At 50.2% G+C, this 24,165-nt stretch overlaps 10 protein-coding genes across 10 annotated transcripts; 6 read left to right on the top strand and 4 right to left on the bottom strand.

Moving 5' to 3' along the window:
• Positions 1 to 2,866: 2,866 nt before the first annotated feature.
• On the bottom strand, positions 2,867 to 4,860 carry ltmQ (Cytochrome P450 monooxygenase ltmQ; the record flags this gene model as incomplete). The annotated part of the gene is made up of 8 exons (XM_066131664.1): positions 2,867 to 3,291; positions 3,356 to 3,533; positions 3,585 to 3,701; positions 3,757 to 3,865; positions 3,924 to 4,348; positions 4,398 to 4,526; positions 4,584 to 4,688; positions 4,747 to 4,860. The coding sequence occupies 8 exons, from the start codon at positions 4,858 to 4,860 to the stop codon at positions 2,867 to 2,869; spliced, it is 1,602 nt and encodes a 533-aa protein (XP_065987573.1).
• Positions 4,861 to 5,825: 965 nt separating this feature from the next.
• Positions 5,826 to 7,601, top strand: ltmP (Cytochrome P450 monooxygenase ltmP; the record flags this gene model as incomplete). The annotated part of the gene is made up of 6 exons (XM_014686011.1): positions 5,826 to 6,008; positions 6,065 to 6,275; positions 6,327 to 6,395; positions 6,460 to 7,059; positions 7,116 to 7,369; positions 7,431 to 7,601. 6 exons carry the CDS (start codon positions 5,826 to 5,828, stop codon positions 7,599 to 7,601), a joined length of 1,488 nt encoding a protein of 495 aa, XP_014541497.1.
• Positions 7,602 to 8,413: 812 nt separating this feature from the next.
• ltmF_2 (Indole diterpene prenyltransferase ltmF) lies at positions 8,414 to 9,658 on the top strand (the record flags this gene model as incomplete). Its single annotated transcript, XM_014686010.2, has 2 exons — positions 8,414 to 9,111; positions 9,181 to 9,658. The coding sequence occupies 2 exons, from the start codon at positions 8,414 to 8,416 to the stop codon at positions 9,656 to 9,658; spliced, it is 1,176 nt and encodes a 391-aa protein (XP_014541496.2).
• Positions 9,659 to 11,035: 1,377 nt separating this feature from the next.
• Positions 11,036 to 12,433, top strand: ltmF_1 (Indole diterpene prenyltransferase ltmF; the record flags this gene model as incomplete). Its single annotated transcript, XM_014686009.2, has 3 exons — positions 11,036 to 11,715; positions 11,772 to 12,242; positions 12,319 to 12,433. The coding sequence occupies 3 exons, from the start codon at positions 11,036 to 11,038 to the stop codon at positions 12,431 to 12,433; spliced, it is 1,266 nt and encodes a 421-aa protein (XP_014541495.2).
• A 1,285-nt stretch (positions 12,434 to 13,718) lies between these two features.
• ltmG (Geranylgeranyl pyrophosphate synthase ltmG) lies at positions 13,719 to 14,807 on the bottom strand (the record flags this gene model as incomplete). The annotated part of the gene is made up of 3 exons (XM_014686008.1): positions 13,719 to 14,430; positions 14,487 to 14,641; positions 14,694 to 14,807. The coding sequence occupies 3 exons, from the start codon at positions 14,805 to 14,807 to the stop codon at positions 13,719 to 13,721; spliced, it is 981 nt and encodes a 326-aa protein (XP_014541494.1).
• Positions 14,808 to 15,333: 526 nt separating this feature from the next.
• ltmB (Terpene cyclase ltmB) lies at positions 15,334 to 16,111 on the bottom strand (the record flags this gene model as incomplete). The annotated part of the gene is made up of 2 exons (XM_014686007.1): positions 15,334 to 15,532; positions 15,594 to 16,111. The coding sequence occupies 2 exons, from the start codon at positions 16,109 to 16,111 to the stop codon at positions 15,334 to 15,336; spliced, it is 717 nt and encodes a 238-aa protein (XP_014541493.1).
• Positions 16,112 to 16,462: 351 nt separating this feature from the next.
• Positions 16,463 to 17,548, top strand: ltmC (Prenyltransferase ltmC; the record flags this gene model as incomplete). Its single annotated transcript, XM_014686006.1, has 2 exons — positions 16,463 to 17,166; positions 17,230 to 17,548. 2 exons carry the CDS (start codon positions 16,463 to 16,465, stop codon positions 17,546 to 17,548), a joined length of 1,023 nt encoding a protein of 340 aa, XP_014541492.1.
• Positions 17,549 to 18,062: 514 nt separating this feature from the next.
• ltmS (Lolitrem B biosynthesis cluster protein S) lies at positions 18,063 to 18,836 on the bottom strand (the record flags this gene model as incomplete). The annotated part of the gene is made up of 2 exons (XM_014686005.2): positions 18,063 to 18,615; positions 18,688 to 18,836. 2 exons carry the CDS (start codon positions 18,834 to 18,836, stop codon positions 18,063 to 18,065), a joined length of 702 nt encoding a protein of 233 aa, XP_014541491.2.
• A 1,064-nt stretch (positions 18,837 to 19,900) lies between these two features.
• On the top strand, positions 19,901 to 21,507 carry ltmM (FAD-dependent monooxygenase ltmM; the record flags this gene model as incomplete). The annotated part of the gene is made up of 4 exons (XM_066131663.1): positions 19,901 to 20,187; positions 20,257 to 20,528; positions 20,584 to 20,951; positions 21,046 to 21,507. The coding sequence occupies 4 exons, from the start codon at positions 19,901 to 19,903 to the stop codon at positions 21,505 to 21,507; spliced, it is 1,389 nt and encodes a 462-aa protein (XP_065987611.1).
• Positions 21,508 to 22,111: 604 nt separating this feature from the next.
• ltmK (Cytochrome P450 monooxygenase ltmK) lies at positions 22,112 to 24,152 on the top strand (the record flags this gene model as incomplete). Its single annotated transcript, XM_014686003.2, has 8 exons — positions 22,112 to 22,372; positions 22,436 to 22,561; positions 22,633 to 22,701; positions 22,762 to 22,852; positions 22,919 to 23,050; positions 23,106 to 23,556; positions 23,625 to 23,653; positions 23,716 to 24,152. 8 exons carry the CDS (start codon positions 22,112 to 22,114, stop codon positions 24,150 to 24,152), a joined length of 1,596 nt encoding a protein of 531 aa, XP_014541489.2.
• Between the last annotated feature and the right edge of the window lie 13 nt (positions 24,153 to 24,165).

Here is a 24,165-nt window from a genome sequence, read left to right as displayed (position 1 = left end):
GAGGTGCCTAAGAGTCGGGTCGATGCTGTTCACGGTGCGGCCACAGAGACCGGATGACTGAGAACGCGGAGCAAGGTGGTGATGAATGTACGGAGAAGATGGATGGAGATGGCTACGAAGCAGGCTCGTGAGACTTTATTGAATACGGCGCCATGGGTATGAAATGAGGCAGAGGTGACACCTCATGTACGGGCACCTGCGGTGTTCCCCCCCATGCTCCCCGGTGCCGTGTGATGTCTGGTATTCACCAAGATTGCACGAATGGGTAGTTGTGCTCGTATGTATGTGAGTGGGGAATATGATATGAAGGCTTTAATCGCCGTGTTGGTCGCACCGAGTCTGTTGATTGTAGAAGCGAGGCTGTGGGCGCACGTTGGTCCATCCGTGTCAAGTCGCATTCGACCATTGATGGTGTGTTGGGAGCATGACAATACCCCAGGGTTACATTGCACGCGCTGCTCACCCATCCTTGTATTTACTCGAGTACCTACACGTACTCTCGAGGTACTGGAGCAGACATGACGGGCAGCAAATGCAGTCCATGGCCGCATTTTCCCAACATTGAACATCGCGCTCATGGGTGCCCTTTGGGCTCTGACGATTACGCAAAGACCACGCATTAATTGCATAAAAGTACGACATGATATTGCCTTTCTTTCCACCACTGTTGGTTATATTTTCCCTCGTTTCAAGTGATTAATGCGCCACAGGTGCTTCACCTCGTGTTCCTCTTCTGGTTTTCCCCGCCGTACCGAGCATTTGAGCGTATGTCACGAATTTCTTTACGTACGAGCAGTCATATTTACTTTTGAACAACCTGAGCCGTAGCTAGGCTTTATATAATTTCTAACGTGTACTACATAAGATATATGAACTGCGACCTGCTTTCTTTCAAATGAGTGAAATGATGGTACGACTGTCAGAGGCCAAAGTGAGAGAGAGCCAAGATAGTCATATTTGTAAGCATTATCAAGTAGAATTGGAGGCACTAATAAGTTTGTCTCGAGCAGCACGGGAACCTATCAAATAAGGTATTAGATTGTGTAGACTTGGGGGGGGTATATTCCTCCTCCGCTACCTTGCGGCTATCAGAGGGGTATTTAGGAAGTAAATAGTTGGCATAGCCTTAGGAGCACTTGAGTCAATAGTTCGTCCAACACATACAGCGACTTGAGCTGTTGTCTCAGTTAGCAGTAGCTTTTGGTCGTTTAAGACTACCCTCTCTTAATACGCTAGGGCGCTTTATACGAATATTTATCACGTTTTAATTCTTTTTTCCCTTATTCTTCAACCGATCTAAATAATCGTGCAAGCACTACATTAGGGCAGGGCCTATTAACAGTAGCATAATATGCCTGGCCGTACCCAAGCCAGAGAACCGCAACAGAGCGTGTAATATACCATGAACACAACCAAGGAACTAGCAGCTAAAAGAATAAGTACCGTCTGCTAGTTTTACCTAATTCTGGAGGACTATTGCCTTCTCATGCTTTCTGTACTCTATACACACTGCCTTGGCAGGCAGCGGTTGGGATAGCTCGGAGACCAACGCTGAATACACAGGGCGGACTTTGGTTCTAGCATTAGAGTTTTATTTTGAATTGGTAAGTTCAAGTATACTATTCCGATATAGTTTCTTTTTGCCTCTATAAGAAAACTAAATCAGCTTGTGTCATAATATGTGACAAGGGCTCAAAAAGGCTTGGAGCAATAGCTCAATTCATCTAATAAAAGTCTTTGGTATCAAAGGTCCTTGGTTTTCCTCAAGGCCTCGGTCGCCAAAGACGTCTTGGAATACAAGAAGTCGGTGAGGGCCTTCTGCCATAATCCCGTGGTCGTAGCCCTTGTGTAACGGGGCGATTTCCGTGTAACATAATATATATCTACCAGTCAAATTATATACTTATAAGCTCTTGTAGCTAGTTTAAATAGATACTGTAAGTTGGTAGTTTTGTAATCTTAGTCTATGCACCTTCCAATCTTTATGTTGAAATATCGCACCGGGCGTATCGACGCCTCCGCCACCAAGTTGCCATATATCCTATTAGCGTCCCATCTAACTCGCTTGTTGTCCTCTACTCTTAAAAGACCCTACCGTGTTAGCTTATAATCACTATAGTAGGTAGAATTATCTGAGTTGTGTCTTTTAACTTTTTGGCTAGCAACTACTTAAACTCAAGGTGTGATGTATAAGGGCTTTAGGTCTTGTTACGATATAGGGTAGGCTATGCAATATTCAGAACTTGATGTGTATCAAACCTTTAGGTGACTTGCTTTATCTTGTCACGTAAGATAGAAGAAGTCCTTCAATAATGCCTTCACCAAAAAATACGTTAACATTCGGCTGTGGAGTCATTCAAGAGCGAAAGAAAGTGACAGATGCCAAGGATAGCATTCTATCCCACACGTCGCTTTGAGAAGACTTTGTCGTTACATATCTCGCTGCTGTACAGACCAGACATACATGAAAGGTACTTGGAAAATAAACATATGCAAACAAGGGGAAGTCTCCCTCAGTAGCAGTTGTACACGCTCACGAGTCGATATACTTTATTTGGAAGAGTCCATCGGGGATTCACTTGGCGCGGCCTACAGATGGCGTGTAGAATACAGCCCAATAGAGAAGTAGACTGTGCTTCATATTTGAGCTTCATAAATAGCCCCTCAAACTAGCTACCGAAATATTTGTGTAGATTTTGAAGCACAAGAAAGCGGCATCACTCACACATTGGCACGCCCAACGGTCAATATTTCCATTGTCAACATGAAATAATCGCAGTCAATTTTAATACCAACAACTCATTATATCTATTTTTCAACTTCAGGGCTATACAAGGTGACAGTCCAAAACATGAATATCCCAACCTCACTCTTTGCCACGGGTAGATGGCCTCAACCACACCTTGGCGCTCATATCGGGCAGAATAAACTTGCCAAATGGCATATTCTTCGGCCTTGGCCCAAAGTTCTCGACACAAAAGTCGAAATTTTGCAAGAGATGCACCATGGCAAGCTTCACCTCGTCGGAAACCATGAATCGGCCAGGGCAAGCATGGCGCCCAATTCCAAAATGCATGCTGCGTTCGTTGGTGGAAGTGAGGTCACACGAGGACACGAGCTTTGGGTCATGCCTCATTTTGGAAAATCGGAAGCCGTCGAAACGCTGGGGATCCGGATAGAATCTCTCGTCCTGGAATAAAGGGGCGTTGGGGGTGAAAATTGCGCTCCCCTTCGGAATGTGCAGACCATTGGAAAAGGTGTAGTCCCTAAGAGCCAATCTCGCCAGTGCGGCTAATACAAATGTTAGAAATTATACCAGACCTCTGGCGTAGATGGGCGAGGAGGCAACACGTACATGCGTCGAGCGGGTTCATTCGCTGCGTCTCCTTGATGAAACTATCTACCTTGTACATGGAGTCCAAAGCCTTCTTGGTACCCTCGCCGTGCAGTTCAAAGCATTGCTTTATTTCCTCTCGTAGAGGGTCAGCATACTCGGGACGTGTGGCGAGCTCGAAGATTGTATGCACCACTAGCTGTCGGGGCTGTTAGCAATGACTCCAACGTATGCAGAATGAGCAACGTACTTGACTGGACGTATGCAATGCAGCAAATATTGTGTTGGTCATCATATCGGTAATATGCCAATCGTCATATTCTTCGCCCCGTTGGTCAACCCAGTCGATGGTGAAGTCGAGGAGATCCTACAGCCTTGGATTAGCAAGCTCAGCCTGGCCATTGCAGTTGCCGAGCACAAACCTTCATGGGATTCTTTTCCCGGGTACTTCTCCTTTGTTGTATCTCGGTGTACAAAATGCCCTGCAGCTTCCTCACAAGTCGCGGGGCAGCCAGGAGCTTTGCGACAGAACTGGGCATTGTCAGTCGCAGGACGGGAGTGTGAGAAGACTTGAAAGAAGCGGACGTACGGCCTTGCCCAGGCTGGCCAAGAGCGCAAGATAAGGGCATCCCGGGGGATGGCATCGCCGAACCGGCAGCACATGTCTAGAAACTCGACATCCCTACACAAAGGCTCACCGAACAGAGAGTATGTTGTAAGACGTGCAATGACCTTGATGGCAAGTGGAAAACACGGCACAGCGCTCCATCCAGAGTCTGCGGCCGGGGGAGTACCTCGGAACAATGAGAAGATGCTCGACCTCTGGTTCTGTACTAGTCGCTGCGTTTCTTCCTGGAACCCATGGATAAACTCGGCTGAGAAGGACTTGAAGAACGGGTCCTCGGGTTTGCTTGCCCTGGTCCTCTGCCAGCTCAAGGCCTTTGCAATGACCGAGTTGGGTATCCTGCGGACATCGTGTAGCTGGCCTGGAAGAAGATGCTCGAATTGGAATTCCTTGGTCACTGTTAGACGTGCTGCGATGTGACCTGGTTCTGCGGCATACCTCGGACATGACGGCCCGGAAAGACAAGTGATCATCATCCACAGTATAATATTCCTTTGTCATCTGGCGATCGCATATAAATATGTCCATTCGGGTCATGGTTGGTATCTGAAATGCAAAATCACCATGCTGTGTGTCGACTGTTAGCTGCGTTCCATGTTGCCATGAGAGCCGAGAGCAACTTGCCTTGGCGTATCCCTCGCGAATAGATTCTCGGGCGTACCAAACATTTCGAATCGCCGCCAGCCATTTCGTATATCGCACTCCAACCCCGATAATGGGCACATCCACCTTGAGACATGTTTATTATCTTTTGAAACGCGGTACCGGAGAGGGAGTGCACTCTTACTGCTATGGGATAATCGAGATACAAGAAGAATGCGGCAGCAGCTACGGCAACGCCAATAATGGCAAATACCGCGGCCGGATAATCGTCAAATACATTCAGTCGTTCGGATAGCATTGTAATGTTGAGTAGGTATCCAGACGTCTTGCTCAAAACTCGAGATGGTAAAGAAAAGTGTAAGCCATGATGACGAGCGGCGCCGTGGCTCTTTGTCCCTCGCCGTTAAAAAGGCCAGCCAAGGTAGTCTGAGCGTGTCTGGTAGTTTGCGCCCATGGCTCCTTTCGAATAATCACGCCGTCATAGCTGCTGGCCGAATTTTCCGATCCTTGACGAATTTTGCAGCACTGTCTAGGATTATCGAGGGCCGGTAGATTGATGAGTCGAGTTCGGTGATAAGACGCATACCCTAGCAGGAACACCGGCCATGGCGACAGCCGCAACGATGGACAGCCGACCATGTGACCCGAAATGTCGTGATGGCCCGACCGAAAATGTCGTGAGCCAAATTGATCCGCGATTGTGGGCCGTTGGCGGCAACATATCATGCAGGTCCCGGGGCGGCGGCGATATGCGAAGAATGCTAGAGTCCGAAACTGCATAGCTCCCGGACAGGCCACGCGCATCTCCGATCCAAATACGACATGTTCCATGCGACGCGGCTGAGACTAGATGCGGCACGTCGAATGGTTCGTTACCATCGGGGGTTGCACCGCATCCGAACGACGGGGGCCCAGAGATGCCGGAGCCACCGCGTCATGTTGCATTTCCGACAGCTAGCCAATAACCAATGCCATGGTTCTGCTTAGCCAGTTTTCCCCTTGTGTTCTACTGCATAAGGGTCATCGTCACAGGTGGCGGCAACTCCACCAGTGTGTCTCTAATCTGGAGAATTGGCCCGTCGCAAGCGTCGTCATAATTCAGGGTCCAGGAACATGTGAGTGCGCCTTGATCACAGTGACTAGACTTAAACTTTAGCTAAATCTAGCGTCAGCGGCATAACGGCTCTACATGGTGTAAACCTTTACTTTTCCCTGCTGAAATCTTTCATCCCGTCTTCACGTTCGACAAGTCCATTCTTCAACATGTCGCTTTTACCTGTCGTCGTAGTTGTCGTCGCTCTTCTCCTCTGCTATGTTGTTTACAGTAGCAACCGGAAAGAAAGCATACCCAGTGCCAGATGCTGGCCGTCCTTCTTTCCCAAAGTCTTTGACCGGTTGAGTTACAATAGCCAGGCGCCTCAACTCATCAAACATGGGTATCAAAAGGTATTCGATGCCAAGTTCCCGACAATATCGCGGAGCAGTCACTTACTGCGCTATAGTTTCGAGATCAACCGTTCAAGCTGCATAAAATGGACATGGACTTGGTCGTCATTCCACTCAAGTACGCCTCTGAACTGCGCGCGGTTACAAACGACAAGTTGGACCCCTTGACAGCGAGCTTTGATGACAATGCTGGCGCCGTTACGAGCATACTTCTCGGGAGCGAACTGCACACACATGCCATACAACGGCGCTTGACTCCCAGGCTTCGTAGGCGTCATGAAGTCCGACATTGACTGACGTTGTGCTAACAAAATGTAGCGAAAATCATCCCGGTGATGATGGACGAGCTGAGGCTTGCCTTTGAGCAAGTTTTGCCCATGCAAGATGGTGTGTATTCCTCGACCATAAACATGTATCCATCTAGCACGAGCTGACAACCATGGATGCCTAGATTCCTGGGTCGCAGTCAATCCGTACGAGATGGTTCTTCATCTGGCTACTCGTGCCGCGGCACGGGTGTTTGTGGGAGAGCCAACCTGCCGCGACGAGATTTTTCTCCAGACAACCGCTTCATATAGCCGCAACGTCTTCGAGAGCATCTCCACGTCGCGCCGGTTCGGCAGTCTGCTGACATCCTTTTTTGGAACGTGGGTTCCCGAGGTGAGAGAGGCCCGCGACCAACTGCAGTACATCCAACAGCTCCTGGGCACAGAGGTCAAGAGACGCAGAGAATCTCCCAACGAAGAGCACGATGACTTTTTGCAATGGTGCATGGATCTGGCGAGGACCGAGGAAGAATCGCAGCCAGAGGCCCTTGCGCACCGCACGCTCGGAATCCTGAGCATGGCCGTGGTCCATACAACGGCCATGGCCAGCACACATTTAATCTTTGACATGATTGCGGACAAGGATCTCACAAACAGCCTTCGAAAGGAACAGGCAGCTGTTCTGAAAGAAGGTTGGATGAGCATCTCGCAGCAATCCATGCTTGACATGAAGCACCTGGATAGCTTGATGAGAGAATCCCAGCGGATTAATCCAGTCGGAGAGTGTATGCGCAATCCCGACTCTCGTACATGGAATGGGCATGGCTAACCAGGACCGCAGTCACTTTTAGGCGTCTTGTCCGGAAGCCCGTTACATTGTCTGACGGATACCAATTAGAACGCGGTCAGCAGATTGCGCTTCTCGCAAGGTCTATTCACATGGATGAAGAAAACGTGCCCGATGCAGCTACTTTCAAGCCAGACCGGTGGCTCAAACAGCAGAATTCCGCGCCGACTTCGTTTTCTAACAGCAGCACTGCCAACCTCAATTTTGGCCTCGGCCGATATGCCTGCCCAGGACGATTTCTTGCTTCTGTGCGTGATTCAAGTGTTGCTTTGCTTTGTTTTGATCCAGCCTTGCTAATTGGATTCACAGTACACGATTAAAGCAATCATGAGCCGACTTTTACTCGAGTATGACTTTCAATTGCAGGGACAGTTTCCCTCGGGGCGGCCGCCCAATATGCTTCACGGAGATAGAATTTTTCCTCATCGCACGGCGGTTGTTCTCCTGCGCCGCCGTAATGCTGTAGCATCTAAAGCTTGAAATGGGCACTGCTCCAGGACGCACATGTCGCCAAAGTTGGAGAATTGTAGCTATAGAAGTAGAGACGGTTGAAAGGGGAGGTGTTTTATTGAGCTTAGAATGCAGTTTGACATGTCAAGATGAGAGTATAGATTAGATAGGAAAATTTCAAGGTTCAATTTGCCGAATTCGTTTCAAACCACGTCTGTTTCAGGTGAAAACTGAAGTGTCATCCAATATCAGAGTCATCAGCCGATGAGCAGAATCTAGATATTCATGCGTCGTAGTGCTATTAAACTCCGTGCCGAACTACGCAAGTCCGCCGATGTCGCCGTCTAACGGACACGAGCGGGATTAGGTTGAGTTGCCGTGGAGAAAAAGACCCTGCTTCGTTCCGGCTGATAAAGTCCCACATGTTCCGTCCCATACGGCTATTTTTGGGGCGCCGTATGTAGTATCCATGTATAATGATAAAGCCAGATACGTCCGCAGTGTTTAGAGACGGGGGTGTGGTTAGTGTCCTCGGTATTATCAGGTACTTTGCCACTTTGCAGGGAGGTATGCGAGTCATTGCCTGATAGGATCTCTTTTGAACGGTTATATCCGATCTCGAAAGTTGAAGAGGGAAAATTTGCAATTGACATGTGGACGGATGACGTATGAGCTACAGATGCGACTGCAGGAGGAGCTCTCGGGAACATTCAAAGAGGCTCTTCGCGCACCATTTTTCTTTGCACATCACTATACCAACCATTCTCAGATACTCTGTTTCCAATTCCTCACCGCTTTCTGCCTATTACTCTTCCTCTGAGCGATTGCCCGAACATTACAGGATGGCAACCCAAACGGTAACAGTTCTTGGCCAAGATGTGACGGCAGATTCCCTGGATATGAAATACTGGTCGGATAACTTTATCCCACCAGTCAAGTCTCTTCTAGAAGCTACGGAGGCCTACTCTCCATCGGAACAAGAAGCCCAGTTACGCATCCTGAAAGAAGTTGTTCTGCCCAATCTTGGTCCGCGGCCGTCCAAAGCTGTTGGGCCCTCGCATCTGACGCAAAGTGGCTCTCCACTTCAGCTCAGTCTCAATGCGTCATCCAACAATTGCGTAAGGTATTGTTGGGAGATGTTGGGTGCCAGCGGAGGACACGGCCGTGACCCTTTGGCCATACAGGCCGCTCGAGATATCGTGGCTTCTGTTTCTGCCAAGTTTGGCTTTTCGACCAAATGGAGCAGCGCGTTGCTATCCGCCTTTGCTGTCAAACCAGACGAGGCTCAGCATATTATTGATATGCTTCCCCAGTGGTTGCAAAGCTTTGTGCCCGAAGGTGTTGAAGCGGCTCCTCTGAAGAGAATCCCCTTTGCGCTGACCGCCTTCGACCTCAAAGGCTCCAACATATCCATGAAACTCTATGTTAATCCCAAGGCTAAGGAAATCATCACTGGTACTCCAGCAGCGGGTGAGGTTTGGAAGATTCTTCGAACTCTCACGCCAGCATTTAAGCCCGAAGCAATCGACATGCTAGAGAAGTAAGTCTTGAGTCAACACAAAACCTCCCCCGCATTGCTGTACACACAAATACTGACTTTTTTGACAAGATTCTTCGCTGGTCTTCCTGAGCCGTCCCCGATCGAATTGGTAGGCATTGACTGTGTCGACGACGCCCATCTGTCTGATGCTAGGGTGAAGCTGTACATTCACACCAGGAGCAACTCGTTCAAGACTGTGCGCAAATATGTTACCCTCGGAGGGAAAATCAATGATGAAGAGACGAACCAATATTTGGAGAAGCTTCAGCCGATCTGGCACCTGCTGCTTCAAGAACCGGAAGGCCCCGTTGATGAGGATTTCGAAAAGCCGATTAACGATTCGTCCATGCTTTGCCAGAAATTGTATTTCAGCTTTGAACTGCAGCCAGGCAGGGACTTTCCCAACGTCAAGACTTATTTACCGACTTGGAACTATGTTCGAACCGATGAGGAAACCATTGCGAATTACCAGGAGATCTTCCAGATCTGCGGCCACCCCTGGGGTGAAGAAGGGAGATACAAGAAGATTTTTACGGATGCATTGTAAGTTGTTCTTTATTCCTCACCGAAGAGAGCCATGTTGATGCAGCGTGTGCTACTCTACGCTGCAGGTCGCATAATGATTCACTAATGATGGTATTACAGTGGCTCACCAGCACACGGTCGCAAGAGGCCGGTTCACTGCGACGCATCGTATATTTTCACTGAGAAAAAGGGCGTTTATCAAACATTGTATTACAGCCCCCCTCTTGCAGAAGAAGAGTGACGAGGTCCTTGTGAAGACGCGGGTTTCGTCTAATAATATCGTATTTGTCAATCGCGTTCAAATTATACAAGCAAAAGAGGATGGCGCGTACAATTGTAGCAGGAATAGTTTAGAGTAATACCGAAGTGCTTAGAAAATCCAAGAGTTTTTATACGCAGAATGACGACTCATACTTTTCAAACTGTCTTTACCATATATTCTGGTCGGGTTACGGTAGATGGCGACTGTCTTGCCATTCACGTCTTTCGCAACAACCTGCTGCGAATAGGGTAACGACCAGTCATGCACCGGTATAGGAGTTGCCTCAAACCAGACCATACTATATGCCTGACAACTAGGCCAAGGGGCGTACCTACAGAGAATGTTGGTCGGCAGTCAACCATACTACCCTTGAATACGTGCCATCACTGGTCGCGTTTCAGCGTGACACGTCGAGAAGAACGAAACGCCACTTGACATCTGCAAGCTGTGAAGTTACATTAGGCCTGCCCCTCATGTTCCGAACAGGAAGGGATTCATTCCACATCCGGCTAATACAGCAGCAACTATCAAGTTGACAATGTCGTTGCCGTACAGGTTGCAAAGAAGAGAAGTTGTACATGGCGGGGATTGTCGGAGATGAGAGCCCGCATGCCAGACACCAAATCGTGTCAAAGCATGCTTACAAGCTGATGTCAGGGATATTCAGTCAGGGGCCACTATTGCTGCATTGTTTTTGCTGCAGGACTCAACAGTCAAACAATTCCTGTCGTGCCACCGCACCAGATCATGTCCCTGCTCGTAATACTACAGACAGACGATAAGAATTACCTGTTTACAATTGCCATCACCAGACTCGGCGCGATCAGCATATCTATGATGGACGTAAGTGACACATTAGCAAAACGTAGGAACATGCATGTGTCAAGTGCGTAATCGTCCACATCTGAGTTCCTGTGCAGAATTGCGTATCCTATACTCTGTGTCACACCTGTCAGTCCGCTAGATCTGGATATGTTGGGAAAGCCAGAATTGGTGTTTGGAAGAGCCTAGTATCCTTGGTTCTTCTTTTTTGTTAAATTCAAGGCCTGGTGTGGCATTGCTGGAGCGACTGTCCTCTTATTCTACGTTTTATTTCAACTCCCATCACAAGATATTTCGTTCAAGACAGCAATTACAATGGCCAATCAAGCTTCCATGACCAACCTCGACTTGAGGTACTGGATGCGCCACAGCGTCCCGCCGCTGCTCGCTCTCCTAAGAGCGGCAGGGTCATACTCGGAAGCAGATCAAGGCAAACATATCCAATTCCTTTGCGATCATGTTCTCCCCAACTTTGGACCCCGCCCAACCGATGATTCCTCAAGCAAGTCGTGGTTCACCCAGAGTGGTTTTCCTATGGATCTCAGCCTGAACCTGAATGCCGGGCAGCCAAAAGTGAGATATGCCTGGGAATTCATAGGTCCAAATGGGCCCGAGGATGGCGACATGTACGCTATAGGCGCCTTGCGAAAATGCCTGGCATCTCTCTCCACGGAGTTGGGATTTAGCACTCAATGGGCTGATGCTCTACTGGATGCCCTTGCTCCAACGTCTGAAGAAGCAACGACAACCCAGCAAAATATTCAACAGTGGCAAGCGAGTCTTTTGCCACCTGGGGTTGAGCCAAAGGCCGGAGCCAGGCTCCCCTTTGCAGCGGTGGCATTTGGCCTAGATGGCCCCCGGACTGATACCAAGCTCTACATTAGCCCCCAAATCAAGGAGATGGGGTCTGTTAAATCTATGAATGAGACTATCTGGAATGTTGCGCGCCATTTGGAACCTCCAATTAGCCAGAACGCTATTACGGCTGTTTCCGAGTACGTTCAATGGCTACTATTACGCATGAGTTGGTACATGTTTTAACTTGAAGCAGATTCCTTCTAGAGCGTCCCGGCCCACCTTGTATGGATTTGCTGTGCGTGGATCTCGTTAAAGAACAAGATTTACATCGAGCCAGATTCAAGATCTACATTCACACAACGAGCAATTCATTCAACACGGTTCAGCAGTGCATCACCTTGGGCGGCCGACGGCAGGACGAAGTCACCCTAAAGAGCCTAGAGGTCTTGAGGTCTATATGGCATCTTTTACTCCAAGAAAAGGAAGAGGTTACAAATGACTACGAAAAACCAGTCAACGATCCGGCAATGCTAGTGATGAAGCTCTTCTTCTGCATCGAGATTACTCCTGGTCAAGATCTCCCAGATGTCAAGTTGCAGGTTCCTATTTTTAATTATTTAAAGAGCGATTCGGAAACCATTGAGAATCTTGAGAAGATTTTCCAAAAATGCGGCCAGGAGTGGGCAGTAAATGGGAAATACAAAGAGGCCTTTGAACTTGCTTTGTAAGTTTTCTCTCTAATTTCGATGACTCTGATAGTTCGAATATTGAAGGGCGAAAACTAATGTCATGCACTGTAGTGGAGATCCCAGCACGGATCGTGAAGTGCCAATCCACGGCCACACATCATTCAGCTGCACTGCATCCGGGGTGTACCAGACTCTGTATTTCAGTGTGCCGAGGTGCCTAGAATAACTCGGAAGAACCGCATTGGGCGTCACTGAACTGTTAGACTGCCAAGCTGGATATCAGGGATGCCAGTGCTTTTTGCCCATCCCACGCGTACAATGCCCTGAAAGCGCAACTAGAGTATATAGTGCGATTTCAGTACTTGGAAGTATCTTAAAGGCGTCAAGTGGTTAAGAAAAGTTTCTGGCGAAAAACCCGGGTGTTTTGTTCTGAAACCGGGCCACTAACGCAAATTCGCGCGGCGAGGAGGTGTGGTTTAGGGTCTTGGAATAAGGGTTAGGGTTAGGGTCAGAAGCTATATAGGCAATGTTGCTTTAGGAAGAAAATATGCTACAGTACATGCGCTGTTGTCTTAACAATGATGCACCAGACCACATGTAGCCCAAGTCACAGTAGCTACTCTTGGCAACAACCTCTGAATCTTGTGACGAGTGTCAAAAACTAAAGACCTATTTTCATGCGTATCTTGGAAAACGTGCTACAATAGTTTTCTGCACGGAGATGACGTATCCTTTGGGAGGCTCGCCAAGCCCGATACGAGACACGGCAATTAAAAATACGTAGAATTTTGTATTGACAAAACTTGCGCAAGTTACATGCTACGATATTACTCGCGATTGGCCAGATTTTTGATAGTGTGATAGCGAAGGATAGGGAGCAGCGTATCAACAGATGGTATTCCATGAGAATCAACCTGGATAGGTAGTTCAATGGCCAAATACAACCACACTCTGTTTGCGACCTCGGTACAGGCGTCAAAATTGTGACATTGTTGGATACCATCGCAGAGAAGTGGACTCCCAGACGTGGGTGAGAATATCAAGTGGTTGGGTGACATGAGGCAAATTCCGCATTGTTATCTTGTCCTCGCCCCTACCATGAGCATGGTTGCGTATTGAGACTTGAGAATTAACGCATGAGAGCTCCTGCAGCTTCTATGGGCGCTGCAGAAAAATCGTATGTTCTTTCTTATCAAAGAAGGGTATTGATAAGCTCAATCTGCCGTGGCAAGTAATGAAACGTTGTAAGTGATATGTCACCAAAGCTCTCGCAAACTTGACGAAATTAAAAAAAGATCCGAACTTCCCAGTCCACTCTGCTACTTTTCTCACAATGAGGTAGGAAATTAACCGGTAATTTTACCATGATGTCGAAATGGCCAAACGCGGCAAGAGTTCGCCCAGATTTAGTAATGAGAGCAGCGCCTCGTCTCTATTTTAACTACTCTGCATGTTTGGCGAATTTGATAAAAATAAAATAACATTCAAATTGACTAGGCTGATTGTATGGATTATTTCAACTCCAACATCTTGAGAATTGCCCGCATCTTCTCTCCACGGTTTGTACCATTTTCCAAATCCGCCAACTGCGCCTTGGCCTGCTGAAGCAAAGACTCAATCTTTTGTCGCGAGTAGACAAAACTTCCCGTAGACTCTATATATCCAACCGCGTACTCCTTCACCATGGGATCCTCACTGCGCTGCTTCAAAATATTCAGCAGTCGCAGATCCCCCGGGCGCGATCGAATACTATGAATAATGGGATACGAGAATTTGCCTTCAGATATGTCCTCGCAGTAGCCCTTATTCTTTGAATACACGTCACTTTGCAAGTTTTGATAGTCGTCCCGAATCTGAAACAGGGCTCCGAGAGTCTCTACCAGCGGGACGAAGTCGCGTTTGCTGGAGCTTTCACCCTGCATCAGCCGGATCGCGAGGCGGAACAGGCCCCCGGTTTTGTTTTGAATCATGCGCATGTACTCTTGCTCGGTTGGGCAGTGTAGCGAGTCTCGCCAGTGAAGCTCCATGCCTTGGCCGCGGTGTAGGTTGACTAGCTCCTCGGTGAAGATGGCATATGCGCGCGGGTTCGTGAGCTGGTCCAACTCTTTTTGGGCCATGAAGTAGGCTAGGTTGGCGGAGTTTATGGTCTGCGCAATGCCAAAGATGCTGTGGGCAACGGGGACGCCCCGTCGTAGTTTGGACGAGTCCTGAATATCGTCAATGCTACAACTTGTCAGTATCACTTTGGCAAAGCTTGCATGACGACGACGTAAACTTACAGCAGAGAGGCGTTGTGGAGTAGATCAATGATGCGTTTTATCACAGTGACCTTTTCCTCTGGGACGCAAAGGAACTGGTTGAATGCGTTCGTTAAGCCGCCACGGATATCTTTTCCGGGCGACTCTCGCAAATAATCCAGAGGTGCAGTCAGAACCTGGTCTTGGGTGAGCAACTCTTTTTTCTTATCGAGTTCACGTCATACCAACCTTGTCTTCTAGGTATGTGGTGTTTCCATTGGAGCGCGGAGGGGTGGCTTGCGACCAACATGTCATATCCTGAGGACGAATGGTTTCCAATGTGGTGGTGGTGGTGGTGGCCATGATTGTATTCGAGCAGAGACAATCAAGTCTTTCAAAAGTGTCGGGTCTAGTGAGTAAAGGAGCACAGAACATGGTTTGTCTTTCGCAAAGATATGGGCGAGGGTGTATTTGATAAGGAGAATATGGTCAGCTCCAAGCTCATCGACCAAGTACAGCCAGGCCTTATCAGTGCGAAATGAGCTCGGTATTCTCTCAAGATTGAGGTTGTATGCGGCGCATCCGAACACGCCGAAAATAGTGACAGGTTACATGTGGCAACTATGACGGCATCTCCGTTCGCTTTCATTAGTCACAAGGCGTATCAAAGGGCATGGCTCTTTATTAGTTTGCATATGGCCATGCAGTGCAACCAGCGAGATCCGATTTGCCAAGCAATTGGTTTATTTTCTATTCTAGGCAAGATATCCACCTTGTGCAACATGCATCAAATACGGGGCGTCAATATAACATTTGCGATGGCCTCATGGACCACCATTGCCGGCGGCCGACAAGGTGGATTGTGTTTCTGTCGTCCCCTTTCACGAGATCAGTCCAGCTTCGCAGCCTTCTGCTCGGCCCGGGACACCAGATACAGACACACTCCATAGGTCGAGTCGGCGAGCACGAAAGTGGCGAGACTCCAGAGAATGAGCGGGCTGCCGAGCCAGCCATATACCTCGGGCCAGTACTTCCAGCGAAGAAAGGCAAAGCCGACGGTGCAACACGAGCCAAGAAATCTGCTGAGCCTGGGGTGATGTCAGTTCCACGCCGTCGCAGTTACACAAACCTGCAAGACCCTTAACATACCATAACGTCCAGGATGTTCCTCGTGTGCTGTTTCTCTGCAGCAACTGGCACATGCCGCCGATACTCAAGGCCAGTTGGCATATGACGGCTCCCCATGAGTACGCCAGCGCAGGCCCTATTTCCAGGGCCAATGCAACATGACCAGTGAAGCACACCAAGGTTCCCAAAAGGAGAATCAAGGCTGCATGGTCCGCAACCAAGGGAGAGTGACTCCACTCGATCCTTGCCGATCGGGCTGCCGTTGCCATGATGAAGACGTTTAGAGTCACACCCGCGGCGAAGACGGCCAGCTCGACCTTGTTGGACGACGGGTATACCAGCGTATACACGAGTTCCCAGCCAATGTTGTTGCAGAGCGGAAGAAGAGCCATGCTGTACGTTTCTCCCTTTGCGGAGTGCCAGATCATCAAGGCGTAGTTGACGACCCAGCCGAGACCCATCAATGCAACAAAGGTGTCAGCTAGCCATTGAATCTCCTGATAGCCGGATGGGGCCTGCGCGTTGTTGAATCCGTCCATGTCGTCAGAAGCCGCAGTGTCCGAGGAAACTAGGAAAAAAGGTGAAGAAAAAAGTTGGTATACCAGGAAGAAATGACGGACGCAAGCATTCTTTTTATACCCCTTGGAACCTGATGGTCAGGTCCCGAAAGCCACAAACTCTTGGCCTTTTCATCAGATATTAAAACTCGACAGGTTCCCGTTTGGAAAGCAGTCGTCATTACCCACTCACCTTCATCTACTTGATTTCACCATCTACACAGCTGCCCTAGAATACCTACTTCCAAGGCCTAGTAGTGACCCCAACATTCAGACTCTCACCTTGTTCACTGCTTCCCATCAACTCGACACATACCACTCCTAACTACAACAATGGCTTGGCTCACAGGTCGCTTCATGGCCGGCGAAATGGCCGCCGTCTTGTCCGCATTCGCCCTCGGATACCTCGTCCGAAACAGATGCCACGACAAGAATACTGCCTCTCAAACCGTCAAACACTACGGCTATGACAAGAGCCGTTCCCTCGAGAGCAACAGCGAAGCCGTCGACAAGCTCCCCAGCTGTCCGTACGAATATCTCCTCGGCATCTACGGCCGTCACCACTTCGCGCCCTTTGTCAAGGCGTTTAGTCCGACATTGAAGAATGACGACCCTGACAAGTACGCCCTCATCCTGGACATTATGGACGCCGTGCACTTTTGCCTCATCCTCGTGGACGACATTTGCGACGACAGCACCAAGCGCAAGAACCAGACCACGGCGCACATGCTCTACGGGTCGTGTGAAACGGCCAACAGGGCGTACTTTGTGCTCACAAAGACGATCAACAGGGCCATGCGGGAACGGCCTGTTCTGGGCGTGGAATTGCTCAAGGCCCTGGAGCAGATGCTCGAGGGGCAAGACATCTCCCTGGTCTGGCGTAGGGATGGACTCAAAGCCTTTGGGTTCGCGGAGGAGGACAGAGTCCCCATGTACAGAAATATGGCGCAACTAAAGACGGGGACACTGTTTGTGCTTCTCGGAAGACTGCTAAACGACGGTGGGGATCAACTAGATGATCTATTCACTCGATTCGGGTATGCACTTTTTTTGTTCTTTTTTGCTCTCTGTTCAGTAAGCTAATCGATCTTGCGATGTAGTTGGTACGCGCAGCTGCAAAACGATTGCAAGAATATATATTCCGACGAGTACGCCGTCAACAAGGGTGGCGTGGCGGAGGATCTGCGAAATGGCGAGCTGTCTTTTCCCATTGTCGTTGCTCTCAATGATAAACACGTCCATTCTCGGATTGAAGAGGCGTTCCGGAGCCGTAGCGAGGGCGATATTGAAAAAGCCATGGCGGGTTTGCAGTCTCCCAGTGTGAAGAAGGCGTGCCTGGAGGCGCTTCAGGATGCTGGCAAGGGGTTGGACAAGTTGGTGGCGGTCTGGGGACGACGGGAACAGATGAAGACGGCGTGAATTTTTGAATACCAGGTAGTCTTTTTACGGGACGGTGTGAGCCCGGCAAGCAGGTAGACGTGAATTTGACCATACTCGTTTGACACTCGATTATTGCGCATGTTGACAAATACAACGAGCTATTTCCATGAAAACTCTGTTTAGCCATTACAGTGACGGTTTGACACTATGGCCAATTTGCTCTCCAGCAGCCAAGTGTCACCCCTCTTGTTCATGGTTGCGTCCCAAAACGGGTATATCACGAGCGTACGGGTTGGATGTTGATGGTTATGGCTGACAACGACGAGCGTAACAACAGCCGGTTTACTGAAACCAGTTGAACAAGTCCCGCCCATTTCTCTATTCAGCTTCGAGGAAACAACCAGCTCGTGTCTGCCTCACATGCCCATAATAGCAACACACCTACGCAGCGATCAAAAAGCGGGACGATCTCGGGAAGGATGGATCGCCTTCAGAGCCACGGATGGAGTGGAGTTGGCTTCAATTATTGAGCTACATGCACATACATATGTAGCTACTCGGATTTCCTCGTCTCCCTGTGGTCCCTCGTGCCGTCTCTGAGCCCGATGAACGCATCCCTCAGCACCAGCGCGTCGGCAGCGCCCGCGGCCGGGCCCACGACCAGACTGACAAGAAACATCCTGACCAGCAGCTTCCAGCCCATGCGCCTCCCGGCCGCCGCGAGCGCTTGGCAAAAGAGCCCCATGGCCAGGAAGAACCCGCTCGACGTGCCCGTCATTTCATTCACCTGCCGCACGCGGGCCTGTCCCTGCGCCGCCGGCGCACACGCGAGCTGCGACATGGAGCAGTCGGGCACCCCGAGCAGACTGTTCATGAGATGGAACGGCCCCCGGTCCGGAGACACGGCGGTTGCTGCAAAGGCCACCAGGAAGGCACCGACGTGTGTGACGCCCGTGAGCCAGAAGGCGGTTCGCAGGGCCAATTTCCGCGCTCGTCCTGCGGCCACGCTCTGGGCCGGGCGGCGGTGCAGGAGCCAGAGGGACACGATGGGCATGGCTGTCGAGAAGCCAAAGCAGGCGGAGATGCAGGCCATTGCGGCAACGAGGCTGCGGCGTGGATCGTGGTTAGCATTTGCCGGCGCTGGTGGGAGGAAACTGATGGCTCTACGGTGTACATACCCGAGGCCGCGGACCGGCCCTGTGTGCGGCACCGTCTCGTGCAGGACGATCAAGACGAACCCTGCGAGTTGGCCGGCGTAGAGGACCAGATGAAGCATAAACCAGGGCCAGTTGGACTGGAAGGAGGCTGCCGACGTGCCGGTGCACATCTCGAGCCATGAGGAAGCGCCCAGGGCTGCATGTACATGCATGATTGGATAGCCTTCACTCAACTTCCATGTCATTCCGGCAAGGCCCAGAAATACTTGCAGGAGACTAAACAGCCAGGTGGGAGACGTCATCGTGTCGACAACGGGGACAGGCGGCGCTTGGTTCCGGATCGGCATTAATGCAGGGACTCGACGGGCTTGCTGGGGGCGTATTGGCGTCATGAATCATGAGCTTTGGAGATGGTCTGTCCGTCTTTTTTTGTATCCGGCCGAGTAGTTTGCGTAACGGGGGGGCTGCAGGCGGCGGCTCAAATGGACGTGCCGGTCGATCTATTCCGCGTTGCGTGCTTGCCATTCGTCTCCTTTGGGAAACGCGAGCGGCGATGCGCCGGCGGGTTTTTGACGACCTGCATGCGCGGCACATGGGTAACGAATTGGGACCGCTTGGTGTTCCCAGGTATGCGGATTGGTTTGACGGCAAGTGCCGTCTGCAGCTCGCCTGTTATGCGTATATCTAAGCCTGGTCATATATCACTTTGACGCTTTTTCCTAGTATAGCATGTTACCGGGACCCTGGGTTGCACCGTTGACGTTTTCCGCAAAGTCGTGCCGTCGACGGTTGGCGCCGGCGTGCGCGCAAAGCCATGCGCAGCTGAGGCGGATGTCGTCTGTCAGATTTCACATGAAGACTCGGATATCGTGGCCGGATTGCATCATAACGTGGTCATCCCAAATCATATCATGATGACAATTGCAACGCACAATCATCCCATGCTGCGTCAAATGCCTGAAATGCTGGTTACTAGACGCACGCCTCCGAGGCCGCTCCCGTATCGCATCATGCAGTCAAGTTCAGGAGATCAAGGGTCCAAGCAACGACATCTTTATTCCTGTCAACGTTACATTGGATAGCGCTGGCGACTCTTCTATATTCTTGATGCGCTGCGGGTTTGGCTGCCCAAGTCAGAGAAGACGTCGGGACTCGCACTCGAGCAGAGCCCATCTCATTCCATCCATGTCTCCTTGATAGAAGCTGTCGCACCTCGCAGCAAACCACTGTCGCCATGCCAAACGACTTCAGCGTCATAATCGTTGGGGGGTCTGTGGCCGGGTTGGCGCTCGCCCACTGCCTCCAACGCCTTGGTGTCTCGTTTACCATTCTTGAGCAGGGTGAAATCGCGCCCCAACTAGGAGCCTCGATTGGCATTCTGCCCAACGGGGGTCGCATTCTCGACCAGCTTGGTATTTTTGACAATATTGAGAAGGAAATCGAGCCCCTGGAGCTTGCTAGGATTCGCTACCCGGATGATTTCTGGTTTGAAAGCCGATATCCCAAGGCATTGCACTCCAAGTACGCAGCACCAAGTCGTGGACACGTGTAAATCGCATCAGTTGCTGACTAGTTTCGTTTCACCAACAGTTACCATTATCCTGTGTCTTTCTTGGAGAGGCAAAGGTTTCTCCAAATATTATACGATACGCTCGAAGCAAAGAATCACATTTACACAGGGAAAAAGGTCCTCGCTGTGGAAAGCGGCATAGACTGCGCCGTAGTCAAGACTTCCGACGGCAGTGAGTATAGAGCAGATCTTGTCGTCGGCGCCGACGGTGTACACAGCGTCGTTCGTTCCGAAATATGGAGACACTTGAAGCAAACTTGTCAAATACGCGCAACGGAGAAGGAAAATTCAGGTATAACACATTCATAAGCCGTCAAAATCTCCTATAGCTAAGGCGGGAAGCACAGGCATCAAATACGAGTATTCCTGCATCTACGGACTTTCCCGCGACGTGCCTCACATGAAACTCGGAGAGCAGCTCAGCCGTTTGGATGACGGCGTTTCCATCCACGTCTTTACCGGCAAGCAATCTAAGTTCTTCTGGTTTGCCATGGTCAAGACACCGCAAGCCGGGTACGCCGGAAAGGGCGCCTGTTCAGACCAAGCAGCAAGACAAATCTGCGACGGCATGCGCTCCAAGAAATTATCCGATGTCCTCACCTTCGGCGACGTATGGTCCCGATGCACAATATACAAGATGACCCCGTTGGAGGAAGGGGTTTTCAAGCAGTGGAATCACGGCCGCATGTTGTGTATTGGCGACGCTGTCCGCAAGGTATGTATGCCCCGGGGTTGATGTGCGCCTTGTTTTCCATGTGCAAATCAGAACGATTGCCGAAAATACCAGACTTAAGACTAACGTGGTGCAGATGTGCCCCAATATAGGGCAGGGTGCCAACATGGCCATAGAAGATGCCGCCAGGCTCGCGAATCTCATTCACAAACGCCTGCCGTTGGGCAAACTCTCAGCCAGCGACGTCGACTCGATGCTTCGCGAATTCACGGCGGCCCAGAAGCCTCGTACGAATAGCATTTGTGCGCAATCCGAGTTTCTGGTGCGCATGCACGCGAATCAGGGCATGGGGAGAAGGCTTCTCGGCCGATACGTCATTCCATTTTTGAATGACGCGCCGGCTGGTCTGTCTGGGCTTTCTATAAATAACGCAGTGAAGCTGGAGTTTATCGATGCGCCCACCAGGTCGCTTGGGGGCGCGTGGGAAGCGTCCTGGGAGTCTGTTTTGCGGATTCTGACGGGCTTGCGGCCCAAGATGGGGATACATTATTCCGTATATGTGCTTGCACTTTCGCTTGCAACATATCTTCTCCTGTAGAGTAATAGAGTATGCGGTGAGCGTGACATTTTGATAATGGGCGTATTTTGCTATTGGATGAGATACAATATAGACCACAAATAAGAACCTAGCATGAGGATTCCAGGTCGAGTAACTTGGCCTCGTTTGCATTGAAATTTACAATTAAAAAGTTGATGGGATGAAAAGTCGGAAAGTTGGTTCAGCCTTTCATAACTCTCCATAACGCTGGTCAATATTTTACTGTCAGATGCAAAGTACCGTGTATATATCTTTGGCTCGGGTAGGGTCGACGTAAGCTGAGACCAAAGTACAGTACTTTTACAAATCTGGCCCGTTTGTACTTTGTTAAACTTCTCAAATGGATTTCTACGCAGATAGGGGTATATTGCGTCAACAGCACCAACCTGGACAGTGTAACACAGCATCTAGCCGCAGCACAAGATCCACCCTCGAATCCGATGTTGCCGCTGATGACACGGTAGGAAATGGCCATCTCCGTCTGCATCCACACCTGCTGGACTATATCAATCCTCTTAAAGCCTGCTATGTCCCCTCGACAGAGTGGTACGGACGACGTCAACCGATCCCCTTTCCCCGATTTCTCCATCCTACCCGTTTAAATATGCATGACAGCAACTCGACCCAATCTCTTTCGCGCAATGCTCTGTCCACGTTTTTCCACTCATCAGTTTACAATGTGCCTGCGATACAAGTAATACTTGCCATTCTTGTCCTGGTAATATGCGCTTCGTTGTACTGGAAACCTTCTACCGGCATCGACGTACCATATGTAGGGTACCGCTCATCATGGGAGCCGCGTTTCTTAGCTCAGATACGTTACACCTTCAGCGCTTCGTCAATGATAAGTGAAGGTTACAAGAAGGTCTGCGGACTACCCATTGGTGCTTGTTCCCGGACACGTCAAGTTTCTAACGATTCTCAACAGTGGAAAGACTCCCTATTCCAGATTTCGCGGTATGACGGGGATTTGCTCATCCTATCCAGAAACTATTTAGACGACCTTCACAACAGACCACCCCAGGAGCTAAGTGCAATCCATGGCTTGATAGAGGTATGAAGGAAGACACGCGAACTATGCCTTTCCAATGTATATCAACGCAATCTCACCACTCACTGCGTTAGAATTTTGGCGGCCGCTATAGTGGCCTCGGATTGCTGGGAAAACACGACGTCGGCATCCGCGCGTTTCAGGTACATGCTTGCCCTGATGACTTCAATGTTCCAATTGGACCCGTGCTAAGCATTTGATAGATGAAAATCACGCCCAATCTTGCCAAGCTATGCGATGAAATGGTGGATGAGCTGGAGTATTCCCTACGCACTGATCTGCCTCCCTGTCAGGGTACTTTCTCCCACGCTTCTGATTCGAAAACTATATAAGCTGACGCGCCGGTCATATTTGGCATAGACTGGACCTCGGTGTCGATTCAACCGTTCATTCTGAGGGTAGTCGAGCGCATAGTACACCGAACCTTTGTAGGACTGCCGCTATGTCGAGATCCCGGATGGCTCAAAGCCGCGTTTGGACACGCTGACAATGGTAAGGTTTCCATATAACCAAGTGGGCAAATGCGCTGACCCGGTTCGGTGGGCAGTAACGATAACACAAATCGCCATGAGGTCCGTTCCTTGCTTTATGCGGCCGCTTCTGGACCTTTGCCTCCCATTTTCTTGGAAATACAAGGCCCATCTCCGCGCAGGAAAAAAGGTGCTCATACCCGAGGTGGAACGTCGGCGAGACCTCGAAACCACCGGTGTTGACTATGTGAAACCCAACGACTTGCTGCAATCCATGGTAGAAATGACGAATCCCGACGACGAAGAGGGTCAACCTGATACTCTGGCCCAGCTAATGATGACCATGACTGCCATCGCCGGCCACAGCACGGCGGCATCTGGATCCCATGTGATTTTCGACCTCGTCTCTCGCCCCGAGTACATCGACTTGCTACGTGAAGAGGCTCAAACGACGCTCCAAAAGAGCGAGATGCGTTTCACAAAGCAGTCCTTGTCGGGTTTACGCAAAATGGACAGCTTCATGCGAGAGTCAGCAGTCCCCCCCTGCCATTACGGCGCCTTAAACCCATGCCAGAAGCTAACAGATGATATTGTAGATCTCAGCGGCATAACCCCCTTTCACTGTGTACGTCTTCCCAAGCCCCGTATGAGCACCACGACTCGAATGCTAATACACCCTGCCACTAGTGGGATTTCTTCGCGTCGTCAAAGCGCCCGCCGGCATCACTCTGCAAGACGGCACGCACGTCCCGTACGGCACGCAGCTCTGCATCCCGCCGCACTCCATCTCCAGCGATCCGACGGTGCTCGAGGACGCCGAATCGTTCAACGGGCTTCGCTACTACGAGCAGCGCCGCCGGGACCCCGGCCAGGAAAACAAACACCAGTACGCTACCACGGACAAGATTCACTTGCATTTTGGTTATGGCAAATGGGCTTGTCCGGGGCGTTTCATGGCCTCCGACATGATGAAGATGATTGTTGCTACGCTCTTGCTGCGCTATGACATCAAGTATCCGGATGGGAAGGGGAGGCCGACAAATGGACATATTCATGAGTTTCCGTTTATGAATATCTACACGAAGCTCTTGATGAAGAGACGGGATGATCTGCCGGTCGTGTAGTCGTGGACGTGGT

Source organism: Metarhizium brunneum, chromosome 6 (assembly GCF_013426205.1).
Source record: "Metarhizium brunneum chromosome 6, complete sequence".
NCBI lineage: Eukaryota > Fungi > Ascomycota > Sordariomycetes > Hypocreales > Clavicipitaceae > Metarhizium > Metarhizium brunneum.
This window is presented reverse-complemented; position numbering and strand designations above follow the sequence as displayed.